Source organism: Petaurus breviceps, unplaced genomic scaffold (genome assembly GCF_028583685.1).
Source record: "Petaurus breviceps papuanus isolate PSGF00001 unplaced genomic scaffold, PetGlider_PUasm1.0 90654, whole genome shotgun sequence".
In the NCBI taxonomy this organism is placed as follows: domain Eukaryota; kingdom Metazoa; phylum Chordata; class Mammalia; order Diprotodontia; family Petauridae; genus Petaurus; species Petaurus breviceps.
The window spans coordinates 5,108,685-5,123,314 of record NW_027187301.1 but is presented as its reverse complement, the minus strand read 5'-3'; the positions used below and the strand labels follow the sequence as shown (position 1 = coordinate 5,123,314).

General features: G+C 36.8%; 1 protein-coding gene across 2 annotated transcripts in view; it reads left to right on the top strand.

Moving 5' to 3' along the window:
• OSBPL11 (oxysterol binding protein like 11) overlaps positions 1 to 12,970 on the top strand; it is a 103,470-nt gene extending 90,500 nt beyond the window's left edge. For both annotated transcript variants that reach the window (XM_069064977.1, XM_069064978.1), the window contains 3 exons: positions 5,915 to 6,097; positions 6,946 to 7,099; positions 11,226 to 12,970. In XM_069064977.1, the coding sequence (XP_068921078.1) occupies positions 5,915 to 6,097; positions 6,946 to 7,099; positions 11,226 to 11,291 (403 nt within the window). In that variant the 3' untranslated portion in view covers positions 11,292 to 12,970. The remainder of the gene's footprint in view (positions 1 to 5,914; positions 6,098 to 6,945; positions 7,100 to 11,225) is intronic.
• Positions 12,971 to 14,630: the final 1,660 nt, after the last annotated feature.

Genomic DNA, 14,630 nt, shown 5'->3' with positions numbered 1-14,630 from the left:
GTGAGTAGAACACCCGACCTGAAGTCAGGAGGACCTGAGTTCAAATCTGGCATCAGACACTTAACATAAAAAACTAGCAGTGTGACCTTGGGCAAGTCACTTAACTCCAGTTGCCCTCCCTTACCCCTCCAAAAAAAAGGCAAAAAAAAAAAAATTGGGCAGAGTTCCAAATTGTTCTCAAAATGGCTGGACCTTTTCACAGCTCTACCAGCAGTGAATCATCAGGGTGCCTATTTTCCCATAGCTCTTCTAACACTCAAGGTTTTCCTTGCTTGAAAATTTTACCAATTTGATGGATGTGAACTCCAACCTCAGAGTTACTTTAATTTGCATTTCTCTAATTGTTGGAGACTTGAAGAATGTTTTCATATAGCTGTATATAGTTTTTGGTATATTTCTTAATGTAATGAGAGTTGTATGTATTTTGTATATGCCTATTTTTACTAATCTGTGAATATGTTGCATTCCATCAGTAAGTATAGGTTTTTTTTTTCCTAAAGCAGTTGGGGTTAAGTAACTTGCTCAAGGTTACACAGCCAGTTATTTCTGGGTGGGTGCTAAGTATCTGAGCCTGGATTCGATGGGACCGGTGCTCTTACGCACTGAGCCACCTTGCCGCCCCTAAGCAATTGGGGTTAAATAACTTGCTCAAGGTTACACAGCCAGGTGTTTCTGGGAGGATGCTAAGTGTCTGAGCCCGGATTCGATCCCCCAGGTCATCCCGACACTGGGGCCGGTGCTCTTACTCACTGTGCTACCTGGCCGCCCCAAATATAGGTTTTTAATGTCAGAAACTGTCTCCCTGTTTATTGTATTTGTACCCTCTGTTCCTAGCAAAGTTCCTGGCGTATAGTAGGCACTTGATAAATACATTGATTGATGTATAAATGATAGGGGAAAATGGAAAATTTAAATGACTTGCCCATATATGATAGTAAGGGGTCTAAGTAGGGAATAAGCCACAAAGGGATAACATAAAGTGCTTTGTGGTCCTAAAAGGGAAGGTTTCTTGGAAGAAATGGCATTTGAGTTGGCTTTAAGAGTATGGCTAGAGACACCGAGTGAAGGAGATGAGAGTGGTGGGGGCAATATAAGAAACATCATGAATAAAGACTCAGAAGCTAAACCAGGATGTGTTCAACAAACCTTTGTTAAGCACGTATGTACAAGGAATTATACTAAGTGCTAGGATATAAAAATAAAATATCCGTTGGTTTGTCAAGCAGCTTACATTCTTTTTGAGGGGTGAGGCATACATATGCTCCAGTTTGGTTGGAACATAAGAGTTCATGGAAGGGAGTGATAGGAAATAACTCTGGAATAGTGGAATGATATCCATTTGTAGAGAGTCTCGAATATGGAATGCTACACAAAGGAATTTGAACTATGTCAGTAAGCAGTAGAGAGCCACTGAAGGTCTTTGCACATGAGTCTCCATAAGGAAAATACTTTTTGTAGCTATGGAAAGGATGGCTTGGAATAGAGAGAAAACAAAAATTGTGACCTTTAAGGATGGAGATGATGATGAGCAGTATGATTTCAGGAAAAATCTGGAAAGATTTACACGAACTGATGAAAAGTGAAATGAGCGGAACAAGGGCTTTGTACACAGTCAGAGCAGTACTGTGTGACGATCAGCTCTTGATGACTTATTCTCAGCAATACAATGATCTAAGACAATTCCAAAGGACTTAGAAAAATGGCATTCACCTCCAGAGAAAGAACTGATGGAGTCTGAATGAAGATTGAAGCATAAGATTTTTTACTTCATTTTTTTGGTGATAGTTTAAAATTTTTTTGGTCTTTGTTTTCTTTCACAATATGACCAATATGGAAGCATTTTACATGATTGCATATGTATAACATATCAAGTTGCTTTCCATTTCATGCAGTGGGGAAGGGAGAGAATTTGGAACGCAATTTTTAAAAAATGAATGTTAAAACTTATTTTTACTTGTAAATTGGAAAGAAAAAATACTAAAAAAAGGGAAAGATGGGGATGGTAACCAGATTTTAGGGAGTTAAGCAACCAGTGGGTGATGAAGAAATGAAGGAATTGAGTACAGATAATTTTTCCCGTAAGATTGACCATAAAATAGGGAGAAAGGACAATAGTAGGATAGAATAGAAGACAAGGGAAAGTGATTTTGTTGTTATTTGTTTTAGTGCTGGAGAAATCTAAGAATGTTTTTAGACAAATGAGAAAGGGTCAGTTGTGAGGAAAAGATTGAAAATATATGTGAGGGGCAGCAAGGTGGTGCAGTGAATAAAGTACCAGCGCTGGAGTCAGGAGGACCTGAGTTCAAATCTAGCCTAGACACTTAACACTTACTAGCTGTGTGACCTTGGGCAAGTCACTTAACCCCAATTGCCCTGCCTTCCGCCCTCCTAAAAGCAAAAATACACACACACATACATATAGAGAAGAAAGTGTTGCTGGAGAAAGGTTCTGCAAGGAGAGAGAAGGAAGTAATTGAGGGGCACAGACTCAGTAAAGAGTACGTATTCCCATTCTCTTGTGTGAGGAGGGAAGGACAGAATAGATGACAATACAGAGAAACTTAGAGGTATAAGGGAGAGGGGATTTGAGAGAATGTAACCATCAGATATTCTAGATCTCAGTAAAGTAATAAATATGTTGGGAATGTGATTGCAGTTAGGGACTTGAGGAGGAAGAAAAGGATTTCAAGTAATAACTATGGGAAATGAAATCAAAAGTTAGTAAGAGGAGAATAGAATGATTCAGTCAGTAGTGAAGGGGGGCAGCCAAGGTTATATGCCATATTAAAAAAAAATTACAACTGGTTTTCATATCAATCCTGTGAAGGTAGGAAATGATTAAAAAAATTTTAAGAACACTTTTATTTAAAGTTTTGAGTTCCAAATTCTATCCCACCTTCCCCTTCCCTGAGATGGTGAGCAATCAGATATAGGTTATACATGTGCAATTATGTATAACATTTCCATATTACTCATTTTGTACAAAAAGACTGGAGTAAAAGAAGAAATGAAAGAATGTGAAAAATAGCTTGCTGCAGTCTATATTCCAACAACACCAGTTCTTATTCTGGAGGCAGATAGTGTGCTTCATCATTAGTCCTTTGGGATTAACTTGGATCATTGTATTGCTGAGAATAGCTAAATCATTCACAGTTCCTAATCAATAACAGTATTGCTGTAATTGTATACAACATTCTCTTGGTTCTCTTCACTATGCTTTAATTCATGTACGTCCAGATTTTTTTAAATCATCCTGCTTGGGATTAAATTAAAAAAAAAACTTTATTAATGTATTTTATTTGTTACATACCTACATTTCTCAAAGCTTTGTCTTTGTTCCCAAGCAAGCCATCCGTTTTAATAGAGAATTTTAAAAGCTATGAAAGGAAAGCAGTTCATAGGCAGGAGACTTTATAGCTTTTTGAAAAAAGATATCTTTTGTTTTTATATCACCCACATTTTCTCTTGTATCCCTCTCCCTTCCCCTTTCCAGGGAGTCATCCCTTAGGGCAAGGAATAAAAAAAGATGGAGAAAATAAACAAGCAAAGCCATTCAAAACATTGGGAAAAGTCTGCTGCTATTTGCAGTGTTTCACACAGCATTCAGTTTTGATTGTTTTTTGATTTTGGTTTCTTCTCTTTACAGTTTTATGACAATTGTATGCATTGTTTTCCTGGCCTGTTTGCTTTGCATCAGTTCATCTAAACCTTTCTGTGCTTCTCTGGTTTCATCATGTTCATTATTTCCATTAATTCATGTACTACATTTTGATTATAGCTATTCCCTAACTTACTTTGTTTTCAGTTCTTTGCTACCACAAAAAATTTCTGCCAAAAGTATTTGGGCTTATGTACCACTGTACCAATTCACTTCTCCACTAACAGTGCATTTCCACAACTTCTCTAACGTTGACTATTCCCAACATTTGTCATCTTTATAGGCAATGGGTTTTTGCCCCCCTCTTATAGATTGGGATAGTGACTCTCAAAGAGGTGAAATAAACTAACCCAGGGTCACATAATAAGCAGTAGATCCAGGCATTTTTTTTTTACTGTTTTCTGATTCCAAAGTCAGTTATTTTTCTACTTTTCAAAATTCCTCTTCCACTCATAAAATAAAAATAAGGATATTTGTACTATCTACAGTCAGAAGGTTGTTATAAGGACCAGATGAGATGATATTTATCAAGTATACATGCTTAATAAATATGAGCTATTATTAAGAGCATAAGCTGAGCAGGAAAGAATATTAGCATGAACAAGCCTGAAGAGTGTACTGTGGAGGAGATGAGCAGGAGCCAGGGCATTATAGAAGTAAGTCTGTCTTTAAATCTGCCCGCTTCAGCACTCTAAACATAGTTGTGAGCTTCTGTGGAGACGGAGGAGAAGGTGAGTTTTAAATGTCGCCTCCTATCCAGTTAGACTACATAAAGGAGATGGAATTTCAAGGAAAAGAGGAAGATTGGCATGCTGGTTCGAAGAGGATATGTAGAATGTAACTTGAGAAGACGTGTCGTCAGGACAGACATAGCGAGTAACCATTTATGTTCATTTGAAAAAAAAAAAACCTAACCAAAAAAAACCCCAAAATTAAATCTTAGTGTAAGACCATCTTTTTAGCCAGTATTTTGTCCTTAAACAGACTATACCTATATTCCTACTCCTCATTAGCTGGTACATCTTTATTTACCTGGGGCTTTTCACCCTCAAGAGAAAATTAAAGCAACTCCAGAGGACAAATTACCCCTGCCCTGGGATTAGGTTCACACACATATTTTTATTACTATTGTACCTGACTACACAGATTCCGGACCGATGCCTGCCTTAACCTCAAAGTCTCCCTTTTTCTCTTGCCATACTCATTCCCAGATACCAAATATTAGCCATTGGTAACTTGGACTTCCTTGCATCCATTTTGAGGTCTTGGATTTTTGACCTTTTGGTTCCTAAATCAGTTTGTTCCTGATAATTTCATTCATCACCCATTAAACAAATACTTGTTAAATGCCTGCTGTGGACAAAGGACCATGGGAAATATAAAGATATGTTAAGTGTGATCTTTACCCACAAGGAACCCACAATAGAATAACTTAGTAATCTAATACAAATGATAACTTGGACTTTTTAACCAATATCTTGGCTTTTTTTAAAGACTAAATCTTAGCATTTAGATAAACTCCTAATTAACTTCAGATCTACTGTAGCCTTAAAACCTTACTTGCCAGACTCATTTTCCTGCACAGACCATTTTTGGTCCTAATTTCTTGTCTCACTTGAGCCTATTGCCTCTGTTCTGCTATGTAACCTGTAAAAAAAATTATTAGATCTGTTCTTGTTCCTAACACTCATTTGAGCTACATTCTGCCTGCCTACAGATAGGCTGGCTAGATAAATCTTCATTAATTTTTGAACAGCCGTATTCCATCTCTGTATTTGGATCCTGGCACTAGCTTATCTGTTTTTGTCTAAAATAGACATTCAAAGTTTTTTTTTTAATGTATAAAAAAGTAGAATATCAAGAAATCAAAGTAGAGTAGACCTAACCTAATATATTCAGGTAAATCTAAACCATACTACATCATGAGATCTAAAAGAAATTAGAACATAATGTGCATAATGTCATTAGTGAATATCAGAGTAGTGTTTGAGTGTAAAAGCATTGTCTTAGGCCCTGTGTTCATTACTGTATCTATGATTTGTGTATGACTTATTTAGTGGGTCAGAAATTTCTCAGTGAAGGGACCACAGGATGCTGTTTTTTTCCTCTTCCCAGGGAGCTAAACCAACTGACAAATTGAGGTGAATTAAATAACCAATTTAAACAATGTTCATAGGAAGTTTCAATTTCAGAAGTCAAAGACTTGATATTAATGCCACTTACTAAGTTGTGTCTTTATTTTCTCACTGTCTATAGGGTTACTGCTGAAGTAAAACATAATACTTCTAACACTGTGGTATGCAGAGTACAAGGGGAATGGAATAGTGTCCTGGAGTTCACTTACAGCAATGGAGAGACAAAGTATGTGGATTTGACTAAATTATCTGTGACCAAAAAAAGAGTCAGACCCTTGGAAAAGCAGGGACCTTTTGAATCTAGGTAAGTCATCATGGTATGGTGGGAGGAGCTCTAGTCAGGATTTAGAAAACCTGGCTTCTCGTCTCAGTTCTTCCATTAACTTCTGACCTTGAGCAAATGATGTGATGCCTTTTGGCCTCGCTTGCCTCAAATATAAAATCAGAAAGTTGGACTAGATGACCAATACTAGAATTCTAAGTGAAATTCAATTAAATGCTTTATTATAAAAATCAAATCTCTGAATGTCCAGATATTCTCAAGTCAAGTGTTTTCAGGCTTAATCCTATTTTAACAAGCTTATAAATACTCCTGGACTCATGGAAACCAAGCTGAACATATTGCTATTAAAATTCATTTAGTCTGTATGCTCCCCAAATTAATTTTAAAGTGTTTAATCCCTGTTGCATAGCAACCTATGTAAGTAGATATAAATATAGATATAATAGCGATCTGGTTCAATCAAAAATAGCCTTTATAATGTTAAATATTGCTTTTTCTATTAGATGTAATTGTTGTATTAGTTGGCTTTTCTTTGTTCTGAGAAAGATCTCTTTTGGAGGGTGAGAGAGAAGTGAATGTGATGTAAAAAAACAAAAGGCATCAGTAACACTTATTTTTATTATTTATTATTATTATTATTACAGTAACAAGTAACACTTGTTCCTCTTAATACCAAAATTCATGTAGCTCCATCTCAGGTCTGAAATTATGAATCTTGTTTAGAAAAGAAAATGGAACTGGCTTAGAAAAAGTTGCCATCATTTGAAAAACAATCAAACTTATCTCTTAGGGTTTGGTTTGGTTTTGTTCATAAAAGTGCTCGTAAAATGTAAAAAAAAAAAAAAAAAAGCCAAAATTTCTGTTTCCAGACGACTATGGAAAAATGTCACAGAATCTCTGAGGGATTCTGAAATTGATAAGGCAACGGAACATAAACGAGCCCTAGAGGAGCGTCAGAGGAGTGAAGAGAGACACCGTGCTGAGACAGGCACACCGTGGCAAACCAAATACTTTATTAAAGAGGTGGGTTTCATTCATTCTTATACTGACTCTCATCTGCTTGATGATAACTTCTCCTTGCTGATCTTTTGCTGCCTTACTGTCTCACAAATCTTATTTTTCAAAAATGACCTAATTTAAACATCTTTTGTTTTTCAATTATTCATTCTAATTTGTCAGAAAAAGCTGTTTGACAGCAGTTTATTGGAAAAGATTTGATGGGTTTCATTGATTACAGTGAGCTTATTAATGCTTGAACTTAAAAATAAACTTAGCTAGTGGCGTCAAGTGGCTATTTAAAATGTAAGTTTTGTAAACCATAAAAGGTTGTATAAATATAAGTTATTATTAAGTAGGAAGATGAATAATTGTCAGTGTCTTTTTGGTATGTATCCTGCATAGATGGGTCAAACTAAAGGTCTTGGAACTGTCTCTCTTAGTCAGGAGAATATTAATAACATCTTAGGTTCTTGTCTCTTTTTGCATCAGTTACAGCAGATGGGATTCTACAACAATAGAAGAAAAATGTCATGTGATTCATGACATGTAAGCAAAATGGCAAATAAGCATGGCACATGATATCAGCTGTCCTTATCAGTCCCTTATAGCATTTAAAAAAATAAAATTCTTATATTTTTTTAAAAAATGCTAACCCAATGTTAGACTGTTTTAATAGAATTATAAATACCCACCAAATCACATTGCCCTCTACACTAGTCAAACCTCATCTAGAGTATTATGTTCCGTTCTGGATATGACATTTTTAAGGGGATATTGATAAACAGGTATTTCCACTGCATGGTGAAAGGTCTCCAATATATAGCATTTGATGGACGATTGAAGGAGGTATTTTAACCTAAAAAAGATAAAATGAAATAAGTCATTATAACTGCTTCAATTCAGATAGATGAAGGATTGGGTAGCCTTGCAGATTAGTAAATTTCACCCTGTCTGTTTGCAGACAGAGACTGATTGCTTTTGACATCAGTAAATCCATGAGAGAAGGAATGAATTTCCTCTCTTAAAACTGTGAAGGAAAAAAAAAATTTGTAAGAGTTGATAGAAAGGTACTAAATTGTACTTAGATATCCTTTTCTTTTCCACTCTTCTGCTACTGTTTCTTTCTGTAATCACACAGATAGCTAAAACGTTCAGTTTGTTTATAATTGTAGTTCTAACACATCTTTTAAAATGCCTTTGACCAATATTAAAATAACTTCATTGATCTTTTGAGATTGACAGTAGCTGAATTCCCCTATTGGGACAGAATATTTGTTTGGTCTTACTTGGATTATGGCCTACTAAAACAGATTTGTGCCAAGTGCCAGGCATCACCTTTTACATCGTACCATGTCTTAGTGTGATTACATCCCTCAGAGTCCAAATCTCTCCTTGACTTGAGCTAATAAAATTGTTAGAAAATCAGGTCATTTTTATGTTTACATATCAAAACTATAAAGCATGTCCTTTCAGACAAGAAGGGGATTTTAAAATGCCAGTATTCTGGTATCTTCTCTGATTTGTCTAGTGTGGTGATTCTCAAGGCTTTGTAGCACATCTCTTCTTCATCTCTGCTAAAATTTTCATTCTTTACAATACTAAAAAGACTAGAATTTGTGCCCACATAAATAGTTTATATAGCCTAGTCCCACGGGGCACAGATCTTGTAGCACACTGAGCAGAGACAGGAGAGCTTGTTCTAGACCTGACTCTACCAGAAACTTTGTTTTGTTGCTTATGCAGCTAGAAATTGGATAATTCATGAATGTGATTAAAGCAAAATTGTTATCAAAGATGAATAGATAAGATTATTTTAAAACATTATTTACTAGTTTATTGTCACCTTACATTTGTATGCTGCTTTATCATTTTCAAAGCACATTCACAAACATCTTATGTTTACAGCCTGTAAACCTGTATGTAGTTCTCCCTATATTACAGATGAAGAAACTGAGTTTGAGGGGTTGAGTGACTTCCTTGAAATCAGATAGCTGAACTGAATCTAGAATGCCAATCCCTAACTCCATGTCTAGTGTTGCTTTCTATTATGCCTCACTGTTCTTTGTCTCATACAAGACAGACCAGGAGAAGAGAGAGAGAGAGAGAAGTAATAAAGTGAATCATAAGTTACTTCCTGGAATAATAATGGAGTAGATGGAGTAGTAATTAAAGATAAGATGCCTGGATTGTATCCCCCTGTGCTTGAGAGCATGATGGTGAGGGGCAAACTACTTTGTACCCAGTAGGCATTGTAGAGTCCACAAAAAAATTAGAAGGTATTACCGGCTTGAATAGTATACTATAAATTGATTGTAAGTCTCTCGAAAGGAAGAACCATGTATTATATTTCTTTGTGTCCTCCAGAATCATTAACATTGTCCTTTACAAATATATATTATGGAAAGGAAAAGAATAAATGAAGTCATAGTAAGAACTTTTCTCAGTTGTTACTTTCAGTGATACAGAAACATCTTGATCTGATGAGGAAAGCACAGACCTCTTTATAGACAAGGTATCTTCTTCCAGGTCTTGCAGAAGTGAAATTCACTGAAGTTTCTGCCAGTGTCACGTTGACATCAAACTTCTTAATGAGTTTCCCTATCACTTCATGATTAAATATATTCATTAGAGTATTGATTTTCTTAGGTGTTATGTTTTATTTTCTTAAAACTTAAATATGTTATCTGATCTTCAAAATAACACTTAAATGTAGATGGCATGTAATTTCACAAGTAAGAAAACTGAGACACAGAGAAGATAAGTAATTGTCTTGAGGTCATTCTGCAGTTTCAGAGACGTGTTTGGAACCTGAGCCCTCTAATTTCATCCAGTACTCTTTTATTTACATCATTTGGCTTTAGAAGCAAGAGTGAGAATGCTTTTCCTTCATTTCCCCACTGATTAATAAGCCAAGTGACTCAAAACTATTTAGTGGGGCAGCTAGATGGCACAGTGAACAGAGCACTGGCCCTAGAGTCAGGTGGACCTGAGTTCAAATGAGGCCTCAGACGCTTGACACGCTTACTGTGTGACCTTGGGCAAGTCTCTTAACCCCAATTGCCTTGCCTTTCCCCCTCCAAAAAAACCCCCAACTATTTGTTGTTGAGTGTGCCTGACTTTTCGTGACTCCCTTTTGAGGTTTTCTTGGCAGAAATACTGGAGTGGTTTGCCATTTCCTTCTCCAGCTCATTTTACAGATGAGGAAACTGAGGCAAAAGGGCGAGGTGGCTTGCCCAGGGGCACACAGCTAGTAACTGTCTTGAGGCCAGATTTGAACTCAGAGAAATAAGTCTTCTGACTCCAAGCCTGAGACTTTGTTCATTGCCACACCTAGCTGACCCTCAAAACTATACTGAGCCAAACTCCCAAGATATGGGATCTTTTCCAGTGAACCTCCTGACTTTTACTCCCCTATTTAAGCCTGCCAACCTGAATCACCCCTCAGAAACCGTATGTTGTAGCTGCCCTCACATGTGCTCCACCGAAATCTTCTTCCCTACTGTGCCACAGCATACATTTGGTCATGTCACTGCCCCTGGTTTTCATGGTACTTATCACCATCACCATCCCAGGCCCTGGCTCTGTCTTTGGCTTTCCATTAGGTCCTTATATCTGTGGGACAAGGGGATAGGGACAGGAGATAGTAAATGAGATAAAGCATTTGAGGATTAAAAAGGCCAAAGGGCTTCACAAGTATCCTTGTAGGTCAAACATGCATGATTTCTTCTTGTGGGTACACCAGAAGGGCTTTCTTTCACTTCAGTAAGCAAGATGGGTCTGTAGTATCTTGGAATAACCATCAGAATTGCCACACTTGATTTATGTTCCTTGAAAGTAAGAATTGTTTCATTTTTTCTATGTTATCTTCAGTGCCTAGTGTTTTCTGGCTCATAGTAGGTGCTTAATAAATGCTTGTTAATGAATTCATTTTCTGAGCATGGGTGAGGTCTTACTGGACAAGAACTTCACACTCAGAAGTACAGACATTCCTTCATGCTCTGGGCCAAAAGAGCAGACTGCCTTACAGAGCCTATTATTTTGGTGTGGCAAGACGCTTCTACCTCTAGAGTGGACAACTCCTATCTCTACTTACAGATAGTAAAAGCATTGAGTGGAATCCTTCTCTAATTTCTTTTTCCATTTGTTTCAGGGAGAAGGCTGGGTTTATTATGACCCCCTTTGGAAAACGATCCCAGTGACACAGCCTGCTGAGTGACATGAGCTAGCTAAGACTCTCCAGGATTTGGTTTCTTCTGCTTCCTTTACCCCTTACACTGTCAGAATGGAGTCACTGCAATGAGTGTCTTGTTTTATGATGGCACAGATTAAAAAGACACATCTACCAGGGCACTTTAGTACTACCAAAAATCCAAGATACTGAAGAAAGGTAGTGGACCTTTCCACTAACTTCTTTCATAGAATGCAAACAATGCCATCTTCAAGTCTTTTACATGGATTATTAGGTGATTTGTTTTTATCTGGTTCCTGCTACTAAGGCTTAACCAAGTTTCAGATCACTTGACTTTGCAAGTAGCAGTCAGACCCAGTGGAATGGGCACAAAGGCTCTGATTCTGTTGATCTAAGAAACATAGCCTCTTTTAAGGTCTATACTTTGCTTTGTGTCAGGGTCTAACTATTTCCTGCACATATAAACAAAACCAGAGGAGCCGAAATTTCATAGTTTGTGTTTCAAAGAAGAAATTCATGAAGAAAGAACTCAACCAAGGTGGATTCAGTCACTGGGCCTATAATCAGTGTTAGAAACCAGCCAGATTGGGGTGATGAGACACTTCTCTTCTTCAGAAAAGACTGTGCCCATATCTGAGAAAAGTATCAATCTCTGTTGGAACTCCCTTTTTAAAAAAAAAAAAATTTATAAATTGATTAGAATTATAACGATGGAGAATTTTCCCCCTCTGAACCATTTTAATATACTTGAAAACAAAATCGACTTGAATGGAAAAAAAGTCTTTCAGAATGCTTTTCAGCAGATTTTAATAAATATCACATGTGAGAGACTGTTTTTAACAAATGTACTTGTCAGTGTGGTGAGGTTTGGGGACTTTCTTGAACTAAGGCAGTGAAGGGAATAGCAAATGTTAAAAAATGTATTACTTTTTTTGTCCTAGATTTTTTTTTCCATTTTGAAAGCAAATATCCAGTATTATATGCTATTCCTGTGGATTAGTTGGGTTTCACTTCATTCAAAATTCAAAACAACCGTCAGTATTTGTCATTAATCTAGGAAGAGCCGTTAATTGTGATGGAGAACACATGAACTGTAGTTTTGCTTTGTTTTATTTTGGATATCATATGTCAAAAAAAAAGGTTAGTATGAAATAGAAACATATTAGGGAAATGTATTCAGGTACAAATAATCTTTTTTTTTAATAAGTATTTTATTGAAGCTTAAGAATTGCTGGCAATTAAGAGAATAGTGCTGATTATGGCTTTCATCATACATTCATTCAACAAATATTTATTGAGTACTTACTGTGTACTCAACACTTGTTATTACAAACTACCTTAATTTTCCCAGAGTGGTGCCTTATTCTGTTTCTTCTCATGTAGTCTTCCAATCAGTGTGTATCTGTAATAAAGTTGTTCACCAGCCATTTCAGGTGGCTGGTTCCATTGCATCATCATGAGAACTGTAAACTCGGTGTGATTCTGTCACTTGTGTTCTGCTAAAAGGGATAAATGAAATGAGAACATCCAAAAAAGGTTTAAATAGTTTTTCAACAAACTGTAAATCACACATGCAAAAGATTTCCTTTATGCACAACTACTTAATAATTCCCTTGTTCATTTTGCTGTGAAATGCACTGAAAAATCTCAAAACGAGTCGTAGTCCCTGTGTGGGGAAATGGAAAAATAATAAAACTACAAAACAACCAGCAGCCTTTGTCTTTTCTTAGAAGCTGGACGATTGGAAAGAAGTAGGAATTCATATCACTAGATTTCTTGCTCTGTTCATTTGAGAGGTCACTAATTTTCTCTCCAAACTTCCTCTTTTTTTTAGAATTTATTTTTAGTTTTCAACATTCATTTCCACAAGATTTTGAGTTCCAAGTTTTCTCCCCACCCCAAGATGACAAGCATCCTGATTACCCCTTCCCCTAGTGTGCCCTCTCTTGTATCCTCCCCATCCCCCCTTAACCCCTTCCCCCTTATTTTCTTGTAGAGCAAGATGGATTTCGATACCCCATTCCAAACCCATATCTTCAAGAATCTTTAACTTGCACCATAAAGGCATCAAGTGCTCTCTTCAATTCAGCCAACTTTGAAGTCTCTCCTGTATACAGAGTCTAGATTAAACCCAGCTTCTGCCCTCGTGCTTGCAATATAGTATGAGTTAAAACACACATGTAGATTGGTAATACATAATGAGTACCATAGGGAGATAGATAACAATGTTTTCTGTGAGATTCAAAGAGGAAGCTTATTTTACCAGTAGGGGGCCAGCAAAGACCCAGTTGAGTAGGTATTATTTGGGTTGGGCTATACAGGATGATTAGGGATACAAGCGAAGAAGGGAGAGGGAGACATTCCAGGCACAAGGAATAATATGAGTAAAGCCAGGTACTACATAGGTGGGGAAACACAGAGGGCTGTGTTCAAGAGACACTAGTACAATGTTGCTAAAGCAAAGTGTCCATGTAGAAGAATACTGAGATGTGTTTGGAAAGGTAGTGCCTCAGACAAGCATGGGACTCCTAGGACAGAATGTTGTATGTATGGTCAGATGAAGTCACTGTAATCCCATGGCTTTGTTAGGAGGAAGATTCAATTTTAGGGCTGAGGGCAAAGGGAAGGGGGTGATATTCTGGGAAAGAAAATGCATCGAGAAAACTTAAGAAACTAGGGTAGGCTAGTACCAAATTGTGGAATTCCTTAGATTTCAGACAGAGGAGTTGAACTTTTTTCAGTAGACAGTAGGGAGCCACTGGACACATTTTAAGTAGAGGAGTGACATGGCCAGATTTTTCCACAAGAGAAGGAAAAAATCCAGAGCCATGGTTTGTACATTATTCAAGAAAAATAGTACTGAAAAAATTGTTTACCATTTTTTCTGACACAGGATTTGTGATCCTGGGCAAGGCACTTAATCTTGTATTAAAACTGGTACGTTAAGCTTTAATCTTTACCCAGAATTCATCTCGAGGTGATTTTTCTTTCAGTTGCCATCCTATCTGCAATTTTAAATTTTCCTATCTTCAGTTAAGATTCTCCTGTGCTAATAGCAGCTTTAGCTCCATCTTTACACAAAAAAAATATAGTCTATACCTCATCTGAGCCTGCTAACACTGAAGAGCTGTGAAATAAGAAATAGAAATAGAATGTTTATGTTCTTTTACCTTTAATTGGAATTGAAATGCCTCTTTTCTGTTAAACATACTTAAATATGTTGTACTTACTGTAGGAATAGAAAAGAAAAACTGGACTTTTAAGAAATGTGAGAGCTAAGAATGCATTCCCCACACATACTTTAAAAAAAAATAAAAGCATCAGATTGACATGGTGTAAGATTGCTGTCTCTCAACCCACCCAAGG